This window comes from Centropristis striata, chromosome 7, assembly GCF_030273125.1.
Source record: "Centropristis striata isolate RG_2023a ecotype Rhode Island chromosome 7, C.striata_1.0, whole genome shotgun sequence".
Classification (NCBI taxonomy): domain Eukaryota; kingdom Metazoa; phylum Chordata; class Actinopteri; order Perciformes; family Serranidae; genus Centropristis; species Centropristis striata.
The window spans coordinates 22,745,077-22,772,043 of record NC_081523.1 but is presented as its reverse complement, the minus strand read 5'-3'; the positions used below and the strand labels follow the sequence as shown (position 1 = coordinate 22,772,043).

The window sequence follows — 26,967 nt, the reverse complement described above, 5'->3', positions numbered from 1 at the left end:
CTAGACTGGTCATATAGCATTTTAAGGTAAATGAAAAAGGGTGCACTGCATGGCTGCTGTTTGTGTGTGTGTGTAAACGTGTAGCCAGCAGAGGGAGACACATTCATTTGCATTTAGATTAAAAGTGCATTATACTCTGCACCATTACATTCATTCGACAGATGATGAGTTCTGGTTGCATCATTTGGATTGTGAATGTCTTATCAAAAGACCCGCAGCTGGTTTTCCATTTTTCATGGCTTCAAAAGCCTGTTACTCCTCAGTTGTTAACCTTTAATGGAAACCTTCAATATATTTTCAATACTCTAAACACAAGTCAACACAACAAGCAAGAAAAACAGCTAAAACAAACAAAAACTGTTTTTTGTATTAACAAGCATGCAGTTATGTTAAGCTTTTTACATACATGAAAAGTGAACATTAACTATATATACAAGCCCATACCTGAAATAACAAGATAAGTTAAGATAAGATAAGATAAGATAAGATAAGATAAGAGAAGAGAAGAGAAGAGAAGAGAAGAGAAGAGAAGAGAAGAGAAGAGAAGAGAAGAGAAGATAAGATAAGATAAGATAAGAGAAGAGAAGAGAAGAGAAGAGAAGAGAAGAGAAGAGAAGAGAAGAGAAGATAGAACTTTATTAATCCAGAAGGAAATTTGGGTTCCAGATTGCTCCAAGTTACAAAAACAATTACAAAAACAATCACAATATAGGATAATATAGGGAAAACAATGAACAAAGTAGGTAACAATACCAATATATAATATAAATATAAATATAAATATAAATATAAATATATATATATATATATATATATATATATATATATATATATATATATATATATATATAATAAAGTGTCAATGCAAGAATGTATTTATCAACTCTTTATGATATGTAAAGCTTTTTACATAACAACTAGAATGCTAGAAAACAGGCAAATTGTTTCGACTAAAAAAAAGAGAGGCTTCATTCTACATTCATTTTCTGTCTGGCCAAACACGTTTGTCTCCACTTTTGGCAATGTTTCCTTTGGCTGTACAGTAGACACTTTGCCCGACATGATGTATTCAGCAACAATGAATCCCTGGATTCATCTTCCTCTTCCTTGTCCTCATCTTATTCCTTCTGTTTCCCTCACCCTTCCTCTTCCTCTGCCTCTCTGTCTGTTTGTCTGTCTCTTTCTTTCACTCTCTCTGCAGTACTTGAACAGTAGACCTGATTTTAAATGTTTAGTGAGGACACTACAAGGCAAGGCAAGGCAAGTTTATTTGTGTAGCACAATTCAACACAAGGTAATTCAAAGTGCTTTACATACACATTAAAACAGCAAGACACAATTGAAAACAGTAAAAACAGTCAATTAAAACAGGGAAATAGAAATAAAAGTACAAATGAGATAAAATAAGATACAGCAGGATAAGAAAATAGATAAAGTAATAAAAAGCACAAGTCAAACATTGCGTCGTTAAAAAGTAAGCGCAGTAGAGTACAGCAGATAAGTGTTAAAGTTAAGAGTACGCTTCGGTAAACAATAGTGTTTTTAGTCCTGATTTAAAGGAGCTGACCGTTTGGGCAGACCTCAGCTCTACAGGTATTTGTATTTATAACATTAAATCCTATACTCTTTTTTTTAAAATATGCCTCACCCCGCTTAATTCTTGTTCTTGGGACACGCAACAAGCATGTAATTTGGTCCGAGACCATTCAGTGCTTTGTAGACCAGCAGTAAGATTTTAAAATCTATCCTCTGACTCACAGGAAGCCAGTGTAGTGATTTAAGGACCGGTGTAATATGGTCCAGTTTCCTCGTGTTTGTGAGGACTCTGGCGGCAGCGTTCTGGATCAGCTGCAGCTGCCTGATTGATTTTTTGTTAAGATCTGTGAAGATGCCATTGCAATAATCCAACCTACTAAAGATAAATGCATGGATAAGTTTTTCCATGTCTTGTTTGGACAGAAGCCCCTTAATTCTAGCTATGTTTTTCAGGTGGTAATAGGCAGATTTAGTGATAAGCTTTAGATGGCTGTTGAAGTTCAGGTCTGAGTCAATAATTACACCAAGATTTCTGGCTTGATTTGTAGCTGTAAGTGAATCAGTAACATTTTTAAATATTATATATCACTTGTATTAAAAGTTTTCTGAAATGTAGTGTTTACTAACATTTACATTAGATAAACATTGGTGTTTGCAAGTGCTACTGAACATGATATTTCAGGTTCAAGAATGTGAGAGAAACTCAGTATAAGAAATCTGCCTGTAAAGATATGTATTGTAAACTTATTTGCGAGACACCACAGGTAAATAGGGCAAAGGTTTTTTACTATTAACATCACAAGTTTATTACTACATTAATAGTAGTAGGACAAATTTTCATAATTGCTATTAGGGGGCATTATTAAATGCTAACTTCAGACACAAATAGAGTAGTAACAGAAACACCTAAATGTGTATTTTAGATGTTTTTCTTTCTGCTAGTGTTTTGCCTGTACTGTCTCGTCTTAAGTATTTTTACAGAATGTGGTTACGAGTGTGTTGCCTCAGTTTTGGGTCATTGCATGTGTCAGATTCCAGTGTACTTTTTCACTTAAAATCTCCTTTAGTTGTTGCTATTGAGTTATTCAATCACAAGGTACACAAGAAAGCGATCCTTTAACTGTTTTTGCAGACGTGTTTGAATTCCAGAGTTAAAATGGATCACCATGGCAAGTAATGAGTCCCAAATCAGTTAACCCTATAAAGCCAAGTGTATCATATTTGATACATACGTTTTTGAGACCTCTGCATCATCAGTGTGATATTTTTTTTTTTCTGAAAAACCTGATGAATACATGAATTGACGATTAAAAAAACTGAGCAACAAATTTCACAAAAATACCAGATGTAACAAAAATGATTTGCTGGTTCCACTGGTGGATCTGTCATTGCTGCGTGAAAACTTCATATCAGCAGATGTATGATGTTGTTTTATATGGAAAAAAAAGATTTTGTATGTTTGAGGAAAATGTTAAAAAGAAAGTGAAAGTTTTATTTGGTTAAAAATATTAGGTTTTATGTGATTATGTTAAGTTCAAGAAAAGCAAATTGTGAGCAACAAATTGCACAAAAAGACCTGATGTATCAAATATGATCCAAATTAAATTCATACATGAAAATTGATATTGAATTTAAAAAAAAGGTTAGCCGTTTCAACAAACACTCCAGTTTTGAAAATTTAGAATTTTCTGGCAATTATTTCACGGTTCAGGCTTTATAGGGTTAAGAGCATTTTTTCTAAAAAAGCAATGACAGCTGACACCCTCTATCTTCGTCGGTGACCTTTCGGTTCTATGAGACGATTGGTATGTTTTTAAGATGCAAATCAGCAGGAAAAAGAAGTTCCATCCAAAGTCTTTCAAGAAGTTTATCCTACAATCTTACTGCAGTAGATCAGTTCCATCTTCTTTCAGATTCGTTGGGAGTGAAGGAAGCATTTTAGACTACAGAGGAGCAGATAGGCTGTCATGGGTGGACACGTCCACAGGGGCCAGATTCTGGACTTCAGACGCTTCATTTATCTGTAGTGTCTTTGAACATAGATTCAGAGGGTCTAAATCTCAAAGTTCATGTCATCGGCTAGCCCATTATCTTTTTCTTTTTTAGATTATAAGAGCAAACAAAGGACCATGATAACCACTCACTGCCCTCTTTGGTTCATGAGGTTCATCTGTAAGTTACAACTGGAAAAATACCAAAATGTTCCGTGAAAATTATAGTGGATGTGTCTGTGTGTCAGTGTAGCATTGATTGGACTGAATTCTGGGACATCACTGAGCAGAAAGCCAGTTATCTGGCTCACTGTAGCACCCTATAATGTAATAATTTCCTGATAATGTAATAACGCCTGAAAATGTAATAAAATTTGCACTTAACTCCATTGAAAATGTAATTAAACCCAATAATGTAATAACTTCACCAATAATGTAATATCCTGACTGATATTTTGTTATTATATCACTGACATCTTACTCTATGTCAATTGACATAGTGGTCAGCTGACATACTGTCATACTTATAGTATATTATGAGATTTACTTGTTTAAATAAAGATTAAATAAAAATGTCAGTATCAAAATGACAAAACTTGGTGACAACTGACATGGTTATTTTTCAAACTCCTTTCTGTGGTTTATACAAGTTGTATGTTGTTTCTAAGATTAAAGACTTAAATCCCGTTTTATTGATGTGACAATTTCTGCAAGCTATCTTCTGGTAATGTCAGTGGCATGTTTAAATCGGATTTTCCATTATGCAGTCACTAGTTTCGTTATAAAAATTTTGCTTTTCATATGTTAATTTATAAGAGTTAGATCCTGTTTTATTGACGTGACAATTTCCGCAATGCTATCTACTGGTAATGTCAGTATCATATTTTCCATGATACAGTCACTAGTTTCGTTATAAAAATGATGCTTTTGATATGTTGATTTATTTTATTATATCATTGGTGAAGTTATTACATTATTGGGTTTTATTAAATTTTTGATCGAGTTAAGTGCAAATTTTATCACACATTTTCAGGCATTATTACATTATCAGGAAATTATTGCATTAAAGGGTGCTACCATAATAAACTTTATTTGCATCATACCTTGCATTGATACATTTCAAGTAATAAACAACCCAAAAGGTTTTTGTTATAACCAAAAACACAACGAGTGAGGCGATAATGGCTATAAAGGTTATAATCAGACTGTTAAAGCCTTATAAATATAATTAGAGCAGAACAAACATTCTCATTAAAAAAAACATTACAAAGATGCTTTTTAAAAATGTATTGCTTATTTTTCATAGGTGAACTAGATTATCCAATCCAATCCACTTTATTTATATAGCGCAATTTTAGCAAACACAAGGTTTCCAAAGTGCTGCACAAGAATAAATAGATAATACAATACAAAGAGATGAAGTAAAAAATAGAACAGTAAAATACAATAAGATAAGATGAGATAAATTCAAAAAGAATAATAAAAAATAAAATATGCATGTTTACAAATAAAAAAACAACATAAAATCATAAAATACTAGAATTAGAGCTGCTTTATGACTTCACATCATCATATTTCAGTTTCACTTAATATGAATGGTCCTGAAAGCAATTTTCAGAAGTTGTGTTGGATGAATATGGATAGCCCATTTAACATTTTTGAAACCACTTAAAATTCTGAATCTGCATCAATTTTTATAATACTTTCCCTCACTTGATTTCAAGTTGCTGGCATTCATCCAAGTCGTGTTAATTCTAACTCAGTCTGTAAAACAATTTAGACTTCTGGGGTGATGCTAAAATCACACCTTATTAACATTCAGTCTCTGATGCACATCGACATCATACGCACACACATGCTCCATGCAAAGTCCTGGCCCCTGACTCATTATCATCGCTGAGAAATGAATCGACTGACACTAATTTATTTTAGAGATATAAACATCAAGTAGCAATGCAAACTCCAAAGGGAATCTGAAATGTCTCCTCTCTATGTGATGCTGACTTCAGATCATTCCACAGCCTTTAGATTATAAGCTTAATTGGTTTCCCAAAGCTACAAATGTTTATTTTCTATCCCATCCAGAAGGAACTTTGTGATAACATAGCTGTGGCTCCGTGACACAGAAGACACTCTGCAACGACTCTTAAAACAAACACACTGGAGGGTCTTATGGTTCACGCAGGATGCACAGAAGGAAATGAAGAGGAAATAGACTGTCACAGCAGGATACGTGAGGAACACAGTCGCTGTCATGTAACTCGTCCAAGAGCCTCAGAGTCCACGACTGTGGTCAAACGATGTTATTACAGGGGCTTCAGATCATGGTGAAATCTAAACACTGATTTATTTCACAAGGTAGTTTGTCCCTTCTCACAGTAACTTTTCTGTGTGGTCTTTATGCAACACGAAGAGACCACAGCTAACTATTACTGTGGTCAACAGGTGATACAGCTAGAAGTGACCATGATGCTCAGTGAGAACTCAAGTTAGAGCTGCTATGTTGGTAAGAATGGAGTCCCCTAGTCACCCAAGGGCACAAAAATATACCTTTCTCAAATCATGCCTCTAAATTTAACTATTTTCAAATACAAAGCTTGTGCAGAAAGTATCAGTTTTTCAACCTGTCTACTTGTGACCACCATTGTATAAAGAGAAACCTCTCTTTGTACAGCAGTAAAGCAGAAAATTACAAAGGCATGCAGCAAGACCCCAATTAGTATTTTGGTTTCTATACAGCAACAGTCTGTTTTTCTTAAAAGAAATCTTGTTCCTTCCAACATGGATTAAAAAAAGTGTATTCTGTGAATGGCCAGACAAAATATCTAGTCAGCCAAAGTAACTGAATACACTTGTGTGGCCTTTGAATGTTTTGTATTTTTCTTAAAAGGATTATTAGGAAAGTAGGACATTAGAAAACAATAGCTTGAACCAAGTCTGGTGTTTATCAAGTGGGGACTAATTGCTGCCTTCAATCCTGTGCTTTAAATATAACTGTGGGGTTCAAAATGTTGTTAACATTTACAGCAGAGATTGTGACTTTAATCTTCTCTTCCAATTTTGGTTCCCATAATTAGCACTTTAACGCCTACTTTCAATGAAAATTAGCAGTGCAAACTGTTGTGAAAACAGGTCCGAAACATAAAAGGTTTTTCATTGGCAATGTTCGTGCCTTCAAAACATCAAACTGAGCAATACTTGTAATTATACATGAAATACATTAAATCTCCATCTTCATACTGCACTTTCTATTTCAAGAAACACATTAGCTGCACACAGACACGTCAATCACGTAATGTCTCACTGCAAATAATAAAAAGGAACTATAAAAAAAAATTTTAAGTCTTATTTTTTTTTCAGAATCAGATGTATCACCACTTATGATGTCAGAGGTGAGAACTGTGTGCAGGCAATCCTGGTCCAAACTGAATGTTGTGCACATCACTTTTGAAGTATTTCTATCACAATCTGATACATAGTGCAGGTTGTAATATTCATGGTTTGACTGGCAAAAATAAATAGACTGAACTTATCGCTATCAATGCTCAACCCGAGTTATGATATCAGCCTTTGAAGCAGAGCGGAGTTATATAAGCTTTGTATCTATTTCAAACTTCTGTTTCATCGCCATCTTTCAGCCTTCACTATGAACTTCCTGTTTTTTTTTTGTTTCTTATTAAACTGGGAAAGATATAGGCACTTCAAGGGGATAACGTTCTCAAAGCAAGATGCCTGCAGTGCCAGTGTACGCCAAGTGGAGACAATGTAATGTTTTCTCTCACTCTGCCTGATTATTTTTTTCACTTATGAACCACAAAACAGATTTTGTCTTTTGTCTTGTAATCATATATTGTACACCTTTCCATCAGTAAAGTCAGATTGCATGGTCTATTTCAACCAAATAAGCTAATAAAACACGCCAGTGCTCACCTTGGAAGTTTTGGTTATAAAGCAAGTGAAATAAAATAATAATTACTTCCCATAAGTGATGCTCAAGTAATTAAACAACTAATAAAACAGTAGGACAAGTACATTTGCGCCAACTGTTAGAGCAACAAAAAACTAAAATCTCACCATTACTTAATATGACACTTGTGTCAGCATGCTTTAGTTAATCTGAGTTGGCATGATGTCCCGTCCATAACATTCCTGTTCTTCATAGAGCAAAACATAAACTGTTAAGAAGAAGCACTTTGATCTGACAGAAAGTAAGATTTATTTATTTGTGAACTTGTTTGCTGTGATTTAAAAACTGGCAGATAATAAGAACTCCTTCAGATGACATGGCTGAAGCCCAGGGCATGTGAATCAGTCTGTTTAGCTTGCAAAGCGTGTTTAAGCCTGTGTAAGGAGAACATTATGTGAAGCTGGTGCCAGGGTAAAGGGTAATAACTTAGGCATGTGACAAAAAAGGTGCAGTCTATTTTGGACACAAATATGTGTATGTGTCGGGGTGCTGGGATCAAAAGACACAGATCACAATGCCCTTACTCCACATCTGCACTCCTTCACGCCGTGACGTCTTTTCTGCTTGCTGAAAGTGCACTTACAGGCGACATCTGATATAGTGCAAGTATGTGCACTTGTTCTCTGTTCCCAGTAAAGCACTGGTAAAACACTTACATTCATGTTGATCCATGCCACCGACAATTAGTGGCCCCGGTCCTGGTACTGGAAATGAGGACAGCGTCTCGTTGCCTTTATGAGGGGCAAAGAACTGAACTCAAGGAACACAAGTGGAAGAAACCTGAGCTGCACAGGCAATTCCTCTTTAAACACACACTGAAACAAGCACAAACACACATGCAATTCACATTTATTATGATTAATATTCTGGAAAATCTGCTCATTTAATACCTAGAATCGCACTGTTTGCCCTTTTCAAGTCAATGACTTCATAAAACATTTCAGGTTGACATAAAGGAGCTGACTTACAGCCTGTATCGGTTGTTTTTATCTTGGTAGCCTAAATGACCCCAGCACTAAATCAAGTTTCTCCGGTATTCCATACTTTTCACCAGAGGTTCCCATGCACGCTATCGACGCAGAGGCTCAACTGACAAGATACAGGCTGTTCTCAAATAGCACACACGAAAATTATCTTTGCAGCAGCAGCAGTTTCGAAAGAGTGGTACCCGCAGGGACTCATTACCAAAGTCCAGGCAAATTCTGTGTATGAATCACATTATACTAAAAAGCATATGCAGTAAAAGTCGAAATTGCAGCAACATAACTTTACCCAGTAAAGTTGTTGTTTCGTCCCAAATGGTTTACTGACCCTGTTAGTGTTGTTTCTTGTATTACTGTTGGGTTATTTACTAAGTTTTTTAAAACTGTTTTTCTATTGGTCACTTATTGTTGCAGTTTTTAATGTAATTTTGTAAAACTTACAATACACTTGGGGCGGTTTTTCAGGTAAAACCTGAGCTGGTTTGGTCAAAATAACCATAATTTAGTTTGCTTTAATAACCTGACAGTCATATAAAGTGACAGCAACACTGAGGACCAACCAGTGGTGGAATGTAACTAAGTACATACACTAAAGTACTGTACTTAAGTACAATATTGAGGTACTGGTACTTTACTTGAGTATTTCCACATATTTAGCTTTAAACTTCTATCTCACGACATTTTAGGGACAAATATTGTACTTTTTACTCCACTACATTTAGCTGCCAGCTTTAGTTACTTTGCAGGTCAAGATTTAACAAGAAATTTAATCACATGAAAGTCTATTCAATAGTTCAAATTTGCCCTACCTGGACAACAGTAAAAATGCTGCTTACATAAATGCATCAGTATTATTATTACAATAATATATTTGGAATATGTAATTAAAACAATCTGAGTGGGGTCATTCAGCATATTGAGAACTTTTACTCTTGATACTTTAAATAAATTTTGATATTGATACTTTTTTTTTACTTTTACTGAGGTAAGTGTTGAAAACGTTTACTTGTAGTGGAGTAATTCTGCAGTGTGGTATTAGCACTTTTACTTAAGTAAGGGAATACTTCGTCCACCACTGGTAAAAACAACTAATTAAAGTAAATCCAATATTGCATCTGTTTTTCACACAGTGATATGTAATATATTTTTAGTGCGCCATATGCTTTTAAAGACCGTATTATTCACCATATTTACTTTCCTGCTCACACAGCAAGTGATTAATGAATTTGTTTCATTCATTAGTCACTACTATCGCTGGCACATGGAACAACTGACTTTGAGTTATGAGGTGCAGAATTCTGAGAACAAATCATGATATAAGCAGCATTAACGCCATCAACATTGTTTCAGAGCACCATTTATTAGAAAACCTCAGAGTAAAATGCAGTAATCTGATTCCCAGACAGAGCAGCAGCTCTAACTGCTGTATCTGGACAAGCTCTGTGGTCAAATTAACCTGTTTTGAAAATGACTGATTATTGGTGCGGAGAAACAATGAGGGGGAATTCGACTCAGCGTGTAATAGGTGATCGCAGGGGATAATGATTATTTGAGACGTGAAGGAGAAACATATTTAGATAAGGCAGCTGTTTAAAAAAACGCAGAGTGCTCCAAGAATCGCTGACTGAGGAGCAGAGTTGGCAGAGACGGGGTGCAAGCTGGGAAACGCTGCTCGCTTCCAGTATGTGTGAGCATGTGACTTTCTGTTCGAACATCTCCCTCTGGACCTTAAACTGTGTGGTTAAACTATTTGTCATCTCATGTAGTGCTCAAATCTGACACAAACTGATTTTAAACTGCTCCAGTTCTTCTGATGTGGTGGCTTTTATGACCTTATTGATTCATCAAATGACTGTTTTTGTTTTTACACCATTTTGTGATGCATCAAGCATAAATTCAGTTAAAGGAATAGTTTGTCATTTTTTGGGAAGTATGCCTATTCACTTTCTTTCACTTCTTTGTGAGTTGAGAAGATCAATAGATCCTCATGTCTTTATGCTAAATATCAAGCTCCAGCAGCTGGTTGGCTTAGCAAAAACAACTGGCCTGGCTCTGTCCAAAGGTAACAAATCTGCCTGCCAGCCACTCTAAGGCTCATTAAAGAATTACTTCAACCTTAAAATCAATTTCACTGTGTTACCGTGAACAAAACTTTGTCTTGTATGCTTCTACTGTGAATGGAGAATCTGAAAATAAAAGATTGTAAATGGAGGCAGCTTTTAATAACAGCAAAACTTTTATAAGTGTCTGTTTACAAACTGAAATAGAAGTAGTGTAAGTGTTTTAAATAGCTAAAATGCATGTGTTTGGGAAGTACTGATCATAGAAATGGATACATAAGACTTGAATTTACTTCAAAAAAGTTTTCTTCAAGATTTCAGGTAACACAGTGAAAGTAGTTGGCATTCAAATTGACATTTCAAGGGCATTAATTAACTCATTATATCTTGTTTTAATTTTTCTAGAACCGAATCTGAAAACCCCAATCAACCATTTCCTGAAACTGCGCCTAAAAAACAAGATAAAATGTGTCCATAAGTGAGCTTCAGATGTGCTGGTAGTTGGATTTTGTCACATATAAAAACATCAGTAAATATTTACTTTTTTTTTGCTGTTTGTCTTTTTTAAAATATAAAGGATTAAAAAGAAACTGACTTGAGTGGTTAATGTTTCAGTTGGACCCCCTGCAGCCTGCTTCCTCAGTTATATGGAGTTCATATCGGTAATGCAAAATCTTTCGAGAGTTTTGTGACTGATATGAATCTACTTACTCAGTGAACGCTACACCCCTGAAACTACTTGACCTTCTGTAATGTGGAAACCACTTCAATAGAAATGGCCCTCGTGTATACACCCACACACATATTTAATGACACACACATATCAGCATCTTCACCAGATGCTATGAAGCTTTCACTGGAATTGAGCAAACTCTCCTGGAGAGCAATTTGTTTTAAAGCTGATAAGAAATTTATTTCGAAAAGCAAAAAACAAACAAAAACACATTAGAAATAGGACTGTACAATTAGTTTATTTAAAATCCATATATCGGAGGCTGATTGGCTTGTTGTCTGACAGGTCATCTAATGTGGTGAAGTTTTTCCAACTTGCTTGAGTATTATATAACAGTGGAGATCAAAGTTACCCGTTAGCTGCTGATTTCATGGGAACTTGCTGGTGTACATAATTCTGCTGTAAAACCTTTGAAAAAGTCGCTCTACATACTGTATATTTGTTGGGGATTAAAGAGAGTCAGCAGGGTGACTAATTCCTTGCCCGGAGCTATTCACACTGCCGTCCCTTTATCAGACTAAACATGCTGCCGGCCTGCACTGAGCGAAGATGGAACAAGAGATTATTAGATAGATCAGATAATGTTGTTTCCTCTGTTTCACCATAGTATATATATGTTATATTTTGTTGTATACTTTGCCTGTACTCCCTCAGGTACATTTTACTCTTCTACTAACAGGACAGACAAAAATGAATCCACTTCGAATTAAAGAGTTAGTTCACCCAAGTTACAAAAAAAAAAAGAAATAAATATTTCTCATTTTCCCTGAGTGGTATCTATGCTAAATATACCTATATCTGTGCAGATATTGAGATACACGGTGGCCCATAAAGTTGGAATAATTTTGTTTTCAGACACAATCCTCTGTTAATTGTGGTTTCAGTTTCATTGTGATATGTTTGGAAGAGATTGATTAATAAAGTTTCGAGGAGCTCTACACTCGATCTGTCAAGCATAAATCACATTGTCACAATAGTTTTACGGAAAGAGATAAAAAAAATATTTGGTAACACTTTATATTAAGCTACACATATTCAACATTAATTAGTTGTTTATTAGCATGCAAATTAGTAACATATTAGCTCTTAATTATTCATTATTAAGTACTTATTAATGCCTTATTCTGCATGGCCTCATTATACAACCAGTAAGCCATTAACTAAGAGTTTTCCCTCAATAACCTCAGAATTATTGCTGATTAGTAGTAAGTAAGGAAGTTGTTGTATAAGAGTTAAGATATTAATATGCTTTGCTTTGTTTGGACTTTATAAAGTGGTAGTACCACAAGAATAGTTATTCTCCCTTAATAACATTCAATGAATATGGTCAGTTCTTACATTACAAAACACAAAACCACAAGTGTTAATAGAGTCCAAATAACTCTAAATTAAGTCTTTGTTACTTAGAATATGTTCCCCATACTAAAGTGACATTTTGATCATTACTAATTCACTAATAGTTGGACACTTGTCAGCCAACACATGTTCCCTTATCTGAAGTTGCCTCCTTTTCACACTTAGTTAATATATTATAGCACATAACAACTGCAATGAACAAGTGGCGGGTTACACCTTTGAACAAAATTGATCTATCTTTGGTTCCCTCTCATTCAGTGGTAGAATAACAAAGACAGCACAAGTACAAATATCTAATTTAATAAACCACTGGCAAGTTCAGTGTGTATAAACATGTCATACAATATGGTATCAAACGTATTAGCAGGTCATACTGTATGATAAATAATCCTTTATTATTTTTTCTTGCCATTGGATCCTGGCTTCCAGGAACTCCACTTTGGAGATTGATCCTTACAAACAAAAATGAGATCAGGATACAAAAAAGAACACCTGCCCTGTTAGCAACAAGTGGTCATGAAAAGTAATTGAAAAAATAAGTTGAAGTAATAACAGTGTTGGAAGAGCTGTTAAATATATCTTCTGAAGTAATTATGAAAATAAATCTGAAAATACAGTTCTAGATTCTGAATATACTAGAAATTTGTAATTGGAATAAAAATTGAATGTCTAAAGAAAAAATGTTACTTTCATCAAGAATGGAGCTCCATTTTGTTTTGCAGCATTCACATTATTATTCAACATTAAAAATGTATTGCTAGAAATATCTGTTTCTCAGAAGTAAACATAATTCTGAACTGTAAGACTTACCATCTAAACAGATCTTATAGAGTATCCTTTTTATATTGAATTCTGAACCACACAATGTGTGGAATCATATCAGGAGATGATCAGGTTGTTCCATTCCTAAAATATGCTGCATACTTTTATCAAAAGAGAAGTGACCAGTTTGAGCAATTTCAGCTGACCTTAAGTCGTTGTTTGATCTAATTTCTGGTGTTCTTTTGTTTTTGTTTTATGTATTTTTTCAGTGAAAGAGCCAGCTGAGGTTATGAGCAGATATAAAAAAAAGTCTTGAAAAGCTTTAGCAAAGTCTACACCATGACTGAAGCCTTCAAAATCAATGACGTGGACCGGGGAACCACCAAGATGACTGCTGCAATTGCGGAGCTCAACATTGCAGATCCTGAAACCTTCAAGACCCTGGAGTATGATCCTGCAACTGAGACCCTGCAGTCCTTTGCTAAGAGGTGTGCAACCCACATTACCCCTGAGAAGAAGAGCATCATAGAGGACATGAAGGCCAAAGACAAACTCCTCCCCTTGTTGATGAAATATTAAAATGCAAGTGAGCTTCATTGTTCAGTTAAAATTCTGTTATGTTATAGAGCAAGTTCAGGCTGTGAAAAGGCTGTGAGGGTGCAATGTTTGTACAGTTCAGTGCATTTGTTTTAAGCTTTAACAAATGTAGTTTAGCTGGTAAAGAGCTATAAAGTTTATATTGAGCTGTGCAGCTTTTATATTTTTTTGATTGTGCATTGGTTTTTTTACTAAATATTGTACAGTATTTTTTTTATTGTGCTGTTTTTGTTTTTGTTTTATTCAGGTATTATTTGTGCTGTTTTTGTTATTCTACCACCAAAGAGATCCATTTATTCAAAGGTGTAACCCGTCACTTGTTCATTGCAGTTGTTATGTGCTATAATATATTAACTAAGTGTGAAAAGGAGGCAACTTTAGATAAGGGAACATGTGTTGGTTAATAAATGTCCAACTATTAGTGAATTAGTTATGATCAAAATGTCACTTTAGTATGGGGAACATATTCTAAGTAACAAAGACTTAATTTAGAGTTATTTGGACTCTATTAACACTTATAGTTTTGTGCTTTCTTATGTAAGAACAGACCATATTCATTGAGTGTTATTAAGGGAGAATAACTAGTCTTGTGGTGCTACAACCTTATAAAGTCCAAACAAAGCAAAGCATATTAATATCGTAACTCGTATACAACAACTTCCTTACTTACTACTAATAAGCAATAATTCTGAGGTTATTGAGGGTAAACTCTTAGTCAATGGCTTACTGGTTGTATAATAACGCCATGCAGGATAAGGCATTAATACGTACTTAATAATGACTAATAAAGAGCCAATATGTTACTTATTTGCTTGCTAATAAGCTACTAATTAATGTTAAATATGTGTACCTTAATATAAAGTGTTACCAGATATTTTATTCCAATTTTATGGGCGACCGTTATGAGCTTTTATACCACCTTATGACATTTATCAGCTCCTGCATCAGTTCTGCTTTGGTTTCTGCGTATTTCCACACTGGGATTGTTTAATGTCTTCTCAACTGAGGGTGACAGCAGACGTGAAGGAGCAGCAGGTGTTTTTCTGCTGTTTATCAATGAGCACATGAGGGGGCAGGGGGCAGTGCGTCACTGAAGGACCCTGCTGATGTAAAGCAGCTTCACAGGTTTCCTTCAACGTTCATGTCAACTTGCATACGAATCAAGATCCTCTTACCTTAGCAGCACCACATAATCTAAGATATCCAACCAAATAATCCTCATTTACTGCTGGTAGTTATGAAACACTTGTGTTAGTCTTGTTTCTAAGAGCTCAGAGGTCAGCGAGGCTTTTCTCATTGTACTGGATGTGAATGTACACCTGTTCACACAGACGGTAAATATTAGCCTTGTTGGTTGTCCATTAATACATTTAATTAGGTCAGGCAGACTCTGCAGAGAGCAAAAAGGATCAAGTAGAGGGCTTGTTCTAAATATCAGTGTCCTGCTACTGTACAATCCCATTTTTCACAGTTTAATTCAACTAATGTGTGTTATTCCCAGAGTCTGGAGGACACTCTGACACGCTGTCTTACAGGCGTCTCTGCAACGTGTTTGCCTAAGCCACTGCGTTGCTTGTTTAAGCTTAACTGCAATGAATTGGAGCATTGGATTGTGTTTATTGTTTTAGTAGAGAAGCTCTCTCTCAGCCAGGTCTACTTCCTGAGACACAGATTTTTCCCCTCAGACTAAGACTCTCTGTTTCTCTGTGTGTCTATCATGGGGATGCACTGATTTGACTTTTTCAGTCCTGATACCAATACTGATACTTGGCTTTGCATCCTTTTGCAAGATCTCCAACCTAAATGACAGAATTGGTCGTATTATAATCCCCCCCATAACAACCCATATGACATTTTACAACCTTTTCACATTATACATATATGTACAGTTTGTGGTTGTAAAAAAGCCTACAGTTTCGTTGAATTTAGGCTACAAACCACTGATCTAGTTTTAGGTCTAGGGCAAAAAACGTCCTGGTTAGATATTATAAAAGATAGTTTAAAATGTAAATAAATGTACGTACATGCCGGAAGTGAAGTAGTTACGTTATGTTTAAATCACATCGTTTACTTTTATTTTCATATGGGACACAAACCCTGTTCTCCTGACTGATGTTTTTTCGACCCATCCACCCCGAACGCGATTCTCGCCATTTAAACTCTGCATCGCCGTCATTCATTATTATTACGGCCGCTAGAGGGCGGAGGAGGACAGTCTAAAATGTAAATATGAATCGTATTTTGCCGCCTATGGAAATGACTGTGATCATTCTTTTATGTGTAAGGCAACATCAGGCTTGACTTGGTTATTGCTTTTTTTAAACTTTGTAAAACAAAATCTAACACATGAATACATAGATATAAATGTACTGAATTGTTACTTATTAAAATAATAAGTCGTGCACCAGAAACTTAAACAGCAATTAGAATTGCAGTATATAATATATAATATATAAACATTGAGTTGAATTTAATACAACAGCCACATTTTCAGATACTTGATCCAACTACTTGAGTTGGTATCGGCCTGATATCCAATATCAGTATTGTTACTGGTTTATCCCAAGTCTATCATTACCTTTTGACACATTGCCCGAATCCAGAAGCTTTTTGCACATTTTTTTTATACAACCTTATTCCCATTTTTTTGGGCAACCTTACCCAACTTGTGTTTTTGGTCTATAAACTTTCTCAGGGCCATGTGTCTGTGCTAATGGGGGTCATGAGATGAACTCACCAAACCCCAGCAGGAAAAGAAAGAGTGTGAGAATCTTGGTTCTGGTATTAACTTCCGCTTTATGTTGACAACATATGACGACATGTCAAAGGTCATGTTTGCTGTGAAATGATAGTGTGGTTGTTAATGTAGCTGCATCATAAAATGTACACATTTATCAACGCTTAACTTTGGCAGAAACAGTTATCACAGATATGAAAAGTGATACAACAGCAACTATATGTCCACATATTTAATTTTACATTACAATATAAACAAAATACAAAATAAAGTGCATAATTAAAAGATCAGATTAAAAAAATAAATTAAAAGACCTTGTTTAATAGGCCGCTTGTATGTAAAACTCAAATTGTCATTATACTGTACAGTCTTGAGGGGCGTGATTCCCAGCATTTATCCACACGAACAAGCTTGTCTAAAATTAACAGGAACAAGAGAAACAAGAAAGGCAAGAATGTAATCCGTGACATGAAGCAACAGTCTGGAGCCGACTTAATAAAAGGGAAAAGGAGGCAGACTGTGTGCGTCAAAGCTGCTGAAACTGAGACATAAAGCTCATTTGGGTGGGAAAGCTCAAGCAAACAGGAGTTCAAAAGTTCAGTCTATTATATGTAGTGCTGAAGGTGTCAATTGAGTAACATTATCAGACATGAAATAAGGGGAATCCTGCCATTGGAAAAAATGTGGCGAAGTAGAGGATCACAATTTTCTGACATGTTGATAAGATAACTGTTAGTCGCAGCCCTAACATTACAGGCTGTTTTCATTGATAGTGTATCATTTCCAACAAAATGTTGTCAGGTGACATAGTATAAAAAGCCATGGAGGTCAGAGTGGCTGAGAGGGGTGGAGGATGGACCAAAGGAACTCCAGCTCTCAACCATGAGACTGGGAGACAAATACTTGTGTCTGGCTGTGAAAAGATGAGTTATGCATCTTTCCCCTGAACCTTAAAGAAGTTGTTTTGGTGCCTAAACCTTACAAAATAACTCTGTTCCACAACATTAACAATGTGGTTAATACAGCGATCATCACGTTTAAAACAGTGACTGGTGTGATACAAAATCTTGTGCATACTTTTCGTTGGAAATCATAAGAACCAGTACATTAAAATATTTTGAACTGATACAAAACATCTTGTAAAGTCCTGATTTTACTGCTGGAATCTATTGATTCATGATCATGATCACACTAATACTTTTTAGGGTAGATTAATCCCTTTAAGAGTTGTGATTTATCAACTAAACCCTTCTCCTAGAGAAGAACAATTTTATTTCAAACAATATTTTGCACATCATTAATCATCCAGAACAGCATTTTACACAAGCTGACAGATGTGTTGAAATATCTTCATGTTAATACTCCTCATTAAGCAACATCTGTCCACAGATTTACACCACATTTCCCCACATTTCACCACATCTTTGGAAAAAAGGCTTGATAAGTATGGCACCATTTTTATAATTTGAGATGACGTGTGTGTGTATTTAAGGGCTGAGGAACATACACGTTTGCCACATAATAATACTGCACTGTGCATTAGTCATGGAACTAACACATGTCCTTCAAGAAGCACTGTACAATATTTAGTTTGTTAAACAAATCAATTCTTACAATGGCAGCACTCATGCGAGTGATTACTCACATTCAATACTGTTTTCAATTACCACATTAACCACAAGATGTGCCTCATCTACCTACAGTAAAGGTTTCCACAATGATTGAATAAAGTAGCTGAAATTAGAAAAATAGCTTTTCCATCACTGACACTTGAGTCATGAAGAAGTGGGTCATCTCTGATGAGGGAAAAATGTTTTTTTAATGCTCAAACAGTCAGAGATAGTCACAGTTGAGGTAGCTGTGTACTGGAACAGAGAACAACAGTTTCTCTTTTTTTCTTGCTTCATGTGCCCGACTTCACAATTAGTCATTTTTATGTGCCTTCCCTCATTTATTCAGAGGTTTTAAAGTTTTTGGAGAAGTCCTCCAGCAGATATAAGCGAACTGTGAACTTTCTCATAATTCAGAGTTCAGTCAAATACATTTCTCCTCCACTGTTTCAGTGCTCAACGACACATGCAGTGCTGGGTCTTTCGGGCATGGCAGAGCTGAAATGTCCCTAATATCATTTGTCCCTTCTTTAGCCTCAGTGCTGCACAGCTCAGACGTATAAGATGCTTGCGAGTTTCTGACTGATGAATGTTGTGAACCAGAGAGTTTGTCTGCTTTATGGCAGCTCCCTTTGTACACTTCACCTCCCTCTGGCAGGTAGAGGAAGGTCTGAGAGCTGCTGGTGAAGTCGCGCAGGTCGTGGGAAACCAGGGAGTGTGAGTCCCTGTTAGAGATGGCTGAGGAGAGTTGATGAGCGTCTATACAGTGGAAGTTCCCCTGCCTCTGTTGCCTCCGTTCTCCCATCTTGCAAAATAAGCACTTGAGTTTCTGAATGACTTTGAGGAGGACAGCCTTGCGGAGCAGGATGTAGATCCAGGGGTCAAGAATGGGGTTGAAAGAGGCGAAGCGTATAGCTCGTAGATCAGGGTTTTTGTCCAACCGCAGCTCCACTGGAGTCTTGTACAGCTGGTTCAAAAACACCTGAGCCTGGAAGGGAAGAGGGAATACAGGCTGAGTAGATGGATTCATGTTTCAAAATGTGTGTGAGTGGGCAGCTGTGGGCGTGTATATGTGTGTTTCTGGGAGGAAAGATAGTAATAAAAACATGTATCACTGTAGCACTAAAAAAGAAAAACCAGGGAAGCAAATGTAATTAATTCTAAATAGAAATATGTTTGAGCTTTCTCTCTTATCTTCAGTTTGGGGTTTGGATCAAATTCTATGAGCCAAATAAGTAGATTCCTGCGTAAATACAGCCATGCGTAAAACGTGCGTAATTGACAGAATGAACAAAGACAAGACTACGAGAATAGAGGCTTAAAAAGGGCAAGGATGGAGGCATTAAGTACAAAAATGTATATATTTTAACATTGCTTTTGGTTCAAAATGCAAATTCAAATTGTTCTACAAAAACAGCAGTGTGCCTAAAAGAGCAGTGGATAGAAATAGCCCACATGGCGCAGTAAAACAGTGAACTTACAACAAGTGGGATGGAGCAGATCAACACCACTGCCGAAGTGCCTATAAGCAGAATGACCATCTGAATCTCTGCACCGGCCAGACGTCCAAAGCTGCGTCCTCTTCTCGGCGGGTCCTCGTTGCGTCCAAGGTCGGTTCCCAGCGACATCCTGCGCACGAAGCGCCGGTGCATCCGGATCAAAGCCCCGCACACCAGCACGTTGCAGATGACAGTGGCGAGAATAAGAAGCGAGCTGAAACCCGCATACATGTAGGAGTAGGCTGCATCGCTGGTTTTGTTGCTCCTCCACTCTAAAAAACACCAAGTTTGCGGGTATTGTTTCTTCACCTGTCCAAATCCGGCGATCGGCAGGGCGCAGAAAAGCGCGTTGGAGATGTAGATCGCCAGGAGCGTCAACCCAGCTAGTTTTTGGTCCACATAATCATTATAGAAGTATGCATGGTTTATAGCGATGTACCTCTCCACCGACATGGCACAGATGATACTGAGCCCCGCCAGAGAGAAGAAGAGCAAAGTGAATCCAAAGTACTGACACAGCGGGTCTTCTCCAGGCCACGACCCACCGGGCCACGACCCTTTCACATAAGTGGCGATTGTGACCGGGCTGGCCAGCAGTGTGCCCAGCAGGTCCGTGACCGCCAGCCCACACACCAGCGTGTAAAACGTTGTTTCTTTCTGCTCTTTGCGAGATTTACAAAGAACCACGATGGCGATGACATTCCCAACCACCCCGAAAATGAACATAATAGAGGGAATGGTCGGGACCATGGTTCTCCCTGTCATCGATTGATTATTCATTATGTAATTCAAACGCAGTTCAAGTCGAGGAAAATAAGTTTTCTCAACGCCAGTATTTCCAGTCCAGAGAACTCTTATGTGCACATGACAGAAGCCTGTGCATCATTGTCAAACAAAGCAAAACAAAACAAAACAAAAAAGTTCTTCCTCATGCAGAGCATCATGTGGCTGCTGCTGTGGCTACCGACGGAAACTATCAGATCCTCAGCTCGCTGTGCAAGACAGAAGCACATTTCACTCACCAGGACAGAGAGATAGGCAGGCAACAGTCTCTTCAGTGACTGCATTGAAATGAGGCTCGGCCTTCAAGCTTCCTGCAGGGCTCAGTCCCTCCCCTATGGGAAGCCGTTTGAGCATTTATTCCATATCCTTGATATCAGACATCAGTTTCCTGCACTAGTGATTAAGAGTAAGCCAAATGCTCACTAGTTAACTAGTGAGTGTCTTTTGAATGTACTAGTTTACTAGTTACACACATTTACTTCAAGTAGTTAACTAGTGATTGTGAAAATGTTAATTAGTTAACTAACTAACTAACTAACTAACTAACTAACTAACTAACTAACTAACTAACTAACTAACTAGGTAAAGCCTGTTTTGACCTTACTAGTTAACTAGTGAGCCTCAAAAGGTTTACTAGTTGAACTAGTGAAAGCCAAAATGCCAATTAAGAGATGCATTGGCTCTTCCTATTGACTCTCCAGTTCAAAATAAAAAATACCAACCAATCAGGACTCAGGAATTTGTCATTATTCCAACTGCTTCAACTGCATGTTGCACACTAGTGAACATGTTGGCTTGAGGAACTGCAACTAGTTAACTAGTGGCTTACAGCTTACATGTTAACTAGTCAAGGCTAAAATGTTGACTAGTTAGATAAAGTGTGTTTTACTAGTTAACTAGTAAAGTCAAAAGACACTTACTAGTTAACTAGTGAGCGTATTGGCTTTCACTGGTTCCGTAGTGGAGGAAACTGATGTCTGATATCAAGGATGGAATAAATGCTCAAGCAGCTTCCCATACTCCCTTTCATTTCACTTCATCAGCCCTTATCAGCTGTTCAGTCTGCTGCCGGAAAGGCCTTGGACACATTTTGTAACACCGTCACTCACACACAGGTTACCTAATCAGATCAAAACATCACTGTTTAACATATGAAGTTGAATAAAAAGTTACAAAGTGAGACCCTTAAAGGTTTTACAAAATGTAAATGCGTGCTTTCAAAGTTTCAAAAAACAATATAATGTTGTTTTTAAACTATATTTTAGGCAATACATTGGCTTGTATCCAGAATAATCAATGATCAAAAACAAAAAAACGAGTAAAGTTAAAATAAAGTACAAAGAATAATCTTTGCCGAAGGGAGGTAAAACAAGTTTGAACAAAACGTAAAAAATCTAATAGGACATGCTATAACTGTAGAAGTATAGGAACCACCTGCTGGAGGAGATAAGGCTTTCATAATCAGCAACTTCTTTTAAAATTGCTTCTTAAGACCTATTTCTTTTAGATTTGCTTTTAAGTAATATTGTCTTTTTTTATCATCTTTTAATGCCTCTATTGCTTTTATTCTTTTTATTGAACAGTGAATCAATTTTCTCTCAGTTTTAATGCGGACTGGTTTACCAAATGATTGATTCACCAGAGACTGAAAAGACTGTTTCTATGATCATGTTGTCATAAAACCTTTTGACAGGCTATTAAAACTCAGTTCTAACAGATGTATTTTCAATAAAACACAAATGACTACAGCATGATGTAGTTTGTGCCCATCATTGATTTCTAGAGCAAATAAACCTGCAGAGAGACAGCGAGGACACCATTGTCCCCAACATGATGGCAGGTCTTGTGACTTAAATTGAAAAAAACAAAACATGTTATTCACTCTGTGTGGCATGGATATTTATTCACTCATATATATGAACAAAAAGATGAAAGCTTAGAGCTACCAGATGTTTTTAAAGCCACCATCCGCTGTGAGATCATTTAAAAAAAACACAGGTGGACCAGAAAGGAAGTCTTATTATATTTGTTGTCAATAGAGAAGTGCCATTTAATACTGATCATTCTTTTAAACATATTTGTAACAAAAAATACCATTATAATAAAGCACAGTTGCCCATAAAGTTGGAATAAAATATAATCTTACCTCTTTCCATGAAATTATTGTGACAATGTGATTTATTATTGACAAATAAAGTGTATATCTTCTCAAAACTTTATAAATCAATCTCTTCCAAACATATCACAATGAAAATAGAACCACAATTAACAGAGGATTATGTCTAAAGACAAAATTATTCCAACTTTATGGGCAACCGTGTATATTGCACAGTCAATAATTGTTAGCAGGCAGTAATTGACTTGATCCTTGACTTTCAGGTTTTAGTTTTCTGTTGAGAGCTAGGTGTGTTCCCCAACTTGTGTTTTTTGCTGTTGTTGAGTAAAATGTTTGTATTTCTTTCACAGTAATGGAAATAATTTCCATGTCTGATAAACAAAACACCAACATCACTGGTTCAGGTTGTTGTGGTTTAGCTGTGATGATGATGATGTCAGCAGTGGGAGAGGAACACTTGTGGCTGGAGCTTGTCTGTCATCTGTGTGTGATGTAATTAACCCTGAGCTAACTGTCACCTGCATCATCTGTGAAAAAGCAGTAGGGGTTTGTTGTCGAAGCATAAAATAAGATCAAACAATACAAAGCTGGAAGAGTGCAAAATATAAAATAAAAAATAAAAAAATGCTTACATCAAGATGCAAATAAAGCTTTTGAATTACTTTCAGATCTGCATGAGTAAAAAAACCTACACACACTACTTAATGCTGTTTTCTCCAAATAGCTAGACGGCTACTGCTTTGGCAGAACATGTTGAACTCTGAGGAACCAAGACCCTGAGCCCTGCCGCCTGACGTCATCGCTCTAGGCTGACCCTGGGCTCTTGGAAAACACACATGTTGTTTTCATCATTGCCACTTTCTGACATTTTTTTAGACATAGAAAAGGAGGAAACCCGCTGTGATTATGGGCGTAGTATATCCTTGAAAAAACAACATTTTCTAAAGCATGCCATTCATACCTCGACTCTATATAACTAATTTGTTAAACATGTCAACCCATTGAAAAATAGCCATTATATAATGTGTAAGGCGCCCTGTGCGTATTTATAAATAATGATTTTAGCCTCTTGTTGTGTTTCTCTATACGTGTATGTCAGCTTTCAAGCCTCACAGAATGTTCTGTAAGAAGATTTGAAAGATTAGGCTTCTCATGAATGTGCTTTTCCTGGATTTGTTTGTTGAAGTCAGATAACCTGGTGGCACTGCAGAGTCGGAGCAATGACCACCAGCTCTGTTGAAAGAATCAATTTTCCTCTGTCGACAGACAATTGCACGGCCGAGTGGATTTTTCTATTTGTACGTTTGTTTTGTTGACTTTGTAGTTTAAAGAAAGCAAAGAAAAAACAACATCCCAAACACAGTATTTCTGCCAGGGCTTTAATTCCTGTGCCAAACAATTACTGCATTGTGTCTTGGAAAGGTTTTGTTGGCTCTATAGACTTTTATATCCTCAAAGTAGTACCAATTCTTGCAAAACACTCCACATTTTTCTCCTGTGATAGCTGTTAGGGATCTGACTTTGTTTCATTCAACAAAAGGGAAAATTACAGCAAGGAAAGAACACTAGAAATACAATTTCAGGTATGTGGCAGTGATTCTGCAGTATTTATGTGTAGTTCTGGGGGATTTCTCTTGCAACAATGCGTCTGTGTTTTGGTTTAATACCTGGGCTGAGCCTATGATTTATCGCCTTAGATTAGGGTTTGCCACAGGCCTTTTTGTTTATAAAAAACAACAGTTACCTGTAGCTTCTGTGGACATGTACAGACACATTCAGTAGCTTGTGGGATGGGTCAAAGAAAACTATCTTCATTCCAGGTTTAATTCTGAACAAAGCGTGTTGGGACGTACTGTTCACTGAACACACCCACACGTTTAATAACTGACAAAACTGGCTCTGACTTTACATTTTTGTAAGTAAACTGACTTGTATACATTCTGATGATTTAAACTTTGACAATAATGAAAACAGACATCATAATCACAGTGATTGATTAGGTCTAACCTTGTAGTCTTAACAACAAAATACAAATGTATAAGAATGATTAAAGACATGTATTAAACAGATTCGCTTGATCACAATGTTACTAGTATAGCATTTAGGAGAGTAGATTAATATCACAAATGTGTACAGTAAGTATGTAATTGGTTACCTTATTTTATTTTATTATGTACAATCTTGATCTTATCTGTACAAAAAAAAACTTGTTGCCAGGAAATCATTGCCAGATGATCAGTTAAGACTTCAGGAAGTCCCTGCTGCAGCCTTTATGCTAAGCTAAGCTGATTTACATAGAGTGGTTTCCATATTCAGCTAAGTCTGGTCCTAATGGAAATAAGCATATTTACCAAAATGTCAAATAAGTCATTTAAAAAGTAGAGTTGTTTCCAAAGCCAAAATGAAGTTTTGCTTTAGTGAGACTGAAGCCATTATTGGGTTGATTTATCAGTCTGAATTGAATAACTGGTAATCACCAGCTAATCTACCGAGCTTCCTATAATTGCATAACGGCTGTCTGCGATTTTGATACAACACTACCCTATCAAAAATTACACACTACACAAGTAAATGCATAGTGGATTAACAGAAGTATCTCGGTTGATACACAGTGTTGTTTACTAAGTATTAATCTGTATACCTTTTTACAAAATGTATAAAGTATATCTGATAGTAGAGAATGGGTAAAAATAATTCAATATCATCAATTCAAATGCATGACAAGCAATTTATCATCAATACAGATAACATTTATGTCTACATTGCTGTTTTAAGCATTAAACTGTCCAATATCCAAAAGACAAGTTTACACTTATTTTACATCAGCCTAACTGTGTCCTCTGTTGACATTAGTCTGGGATTCCCAACATCTTTGAGAGTAAGGCCAGGTGGACGGGTTGTTGTCCTTGACACTCTGCCTGCAGCCTGTTTTTCAATGTAAAGTTTAGAGAGAGTTTGGACATGTTTATTCTGGGTTGTGGTAGATTTGTAGATAACATCCGTATGCGATCTCACTCAGCAAAACAAAGAGAATCAGATGTAAACTGTTTGAACTGGCACAGAGTTTGTCATGTGATGCCAACATGAAAAAATGAACACTTTGTCTGCTTTTTGATTTACAGCAGACATCTGACTAAAATGCCATTAATTTAGTTGGACTGTTGAGTCAAAGTCATCAAATGTAATCATATCTCATCTCTAACTTTATAGTTTCACTGTATACACCCATTGTAAATATGACCTTGAAAGACCCGAGCGTAAAACATCTATCTAATGTCAACATCTCTGTTCATTCAGTTATTGACAGTCATTAGACCCAGAGCGGACAGTTTACCCTTGAGGCTGTACAGCAAAGCCTACCACAATACTGGTTCAAGCTCAATCAAGTCAAAAGGACAAAGACCACTTTTATGCACTTTGCATTTAACGTTCAACTTTACACAATAATATTCCTGACCTTCCAGCAACACGGTTTATTCCTAAAGAGGGTATGACTCACATCATAGCAACAGTCAAACAGCAACATAATGGGAAGTTGCTTTAAATGTGTTAATCCATCCAAACAGTTCAGATTTCTTGGAAAAACTGTGAGTCCTACATCACTGCTGTACAAGTGTACTATTGGTTGTATCTTGGCAATCATTAACAGGAAGAGAAGCTCAAAGTCAAATTAAGGACATTTACTGCTAATCTTTACATGACCAGACAACCCTCGCTGCCCATTAGAGCACAATGGAAAAAAGCATGTGGGATGTTGTATTGTTGATGATGCATAAATTAAGGAAAATGGTGCAAATGCACTGCCGAAGGGCTAAACAAAAACACATGAGCAGAACCTGACCAGCACTGCATCTCATTTAATCAGCTCATTTATATTCTAACTACTGAGTTGGTAAATTAGTTTTGGACACAGTGGATGCTGTTTGTGAACTCCAGCAGCGTTTGGTCATTGATATTCAAGGGAACCTACAGTTCTATGCAGATTACTGACGTATGTCCATAAGAAGGAATCTCTAAATGTCTGTTCAGCTACCAGTTTAACACTCTGCTGCTACAGGGCACCACAGGAATGTGTTCTTAAACCAGGAAGTAAGTTAGCATTTTAGGGCCCTGGGGTCTAACCTCTCAAACTCAATGAGGAGTTTTAGTGGGTTTTTGGTTAGATACCTGAAAAGGTCTGTGGTTAACACAGTTTAAAGAGATGTTCGCATTTTTTTGTACAGTATAAAATACCCCA

The 26,967-nt window shown here is 36.5% G+C and overlaps 1 protein-coding gene across 1 annotated transcript; it reads right to left on the bottom strand.

Moving 5' to 3' along the window:
- Positions 1-16,939: 16,939 nt before the first annotated feature.
- On the bottom strand, positions 16,940-20,897 carry ptger4a (prostaglandin E receptor 4 (subtype EP4) a). Its single transcript, XM_059338214.1, has 2 exons — positions 19,814-20,897; positions 16,940-19,320 (listed from the first exon to the last, which is right to left on the bottom strand). Exons 1-2 carry the CDS (start codon positions 20,609-20,611, stop codon positions 18,757-18,759), a joined length of 1,362 nt encoding a protein of 453 aa, XP_059194197.1. The 5' UTR covers positions 20,612-20,897; the 3' UTR covers positions 16,940-18,756.
- Positions 20,898-26,967: the final 6,070 nt, after the last annotated feature.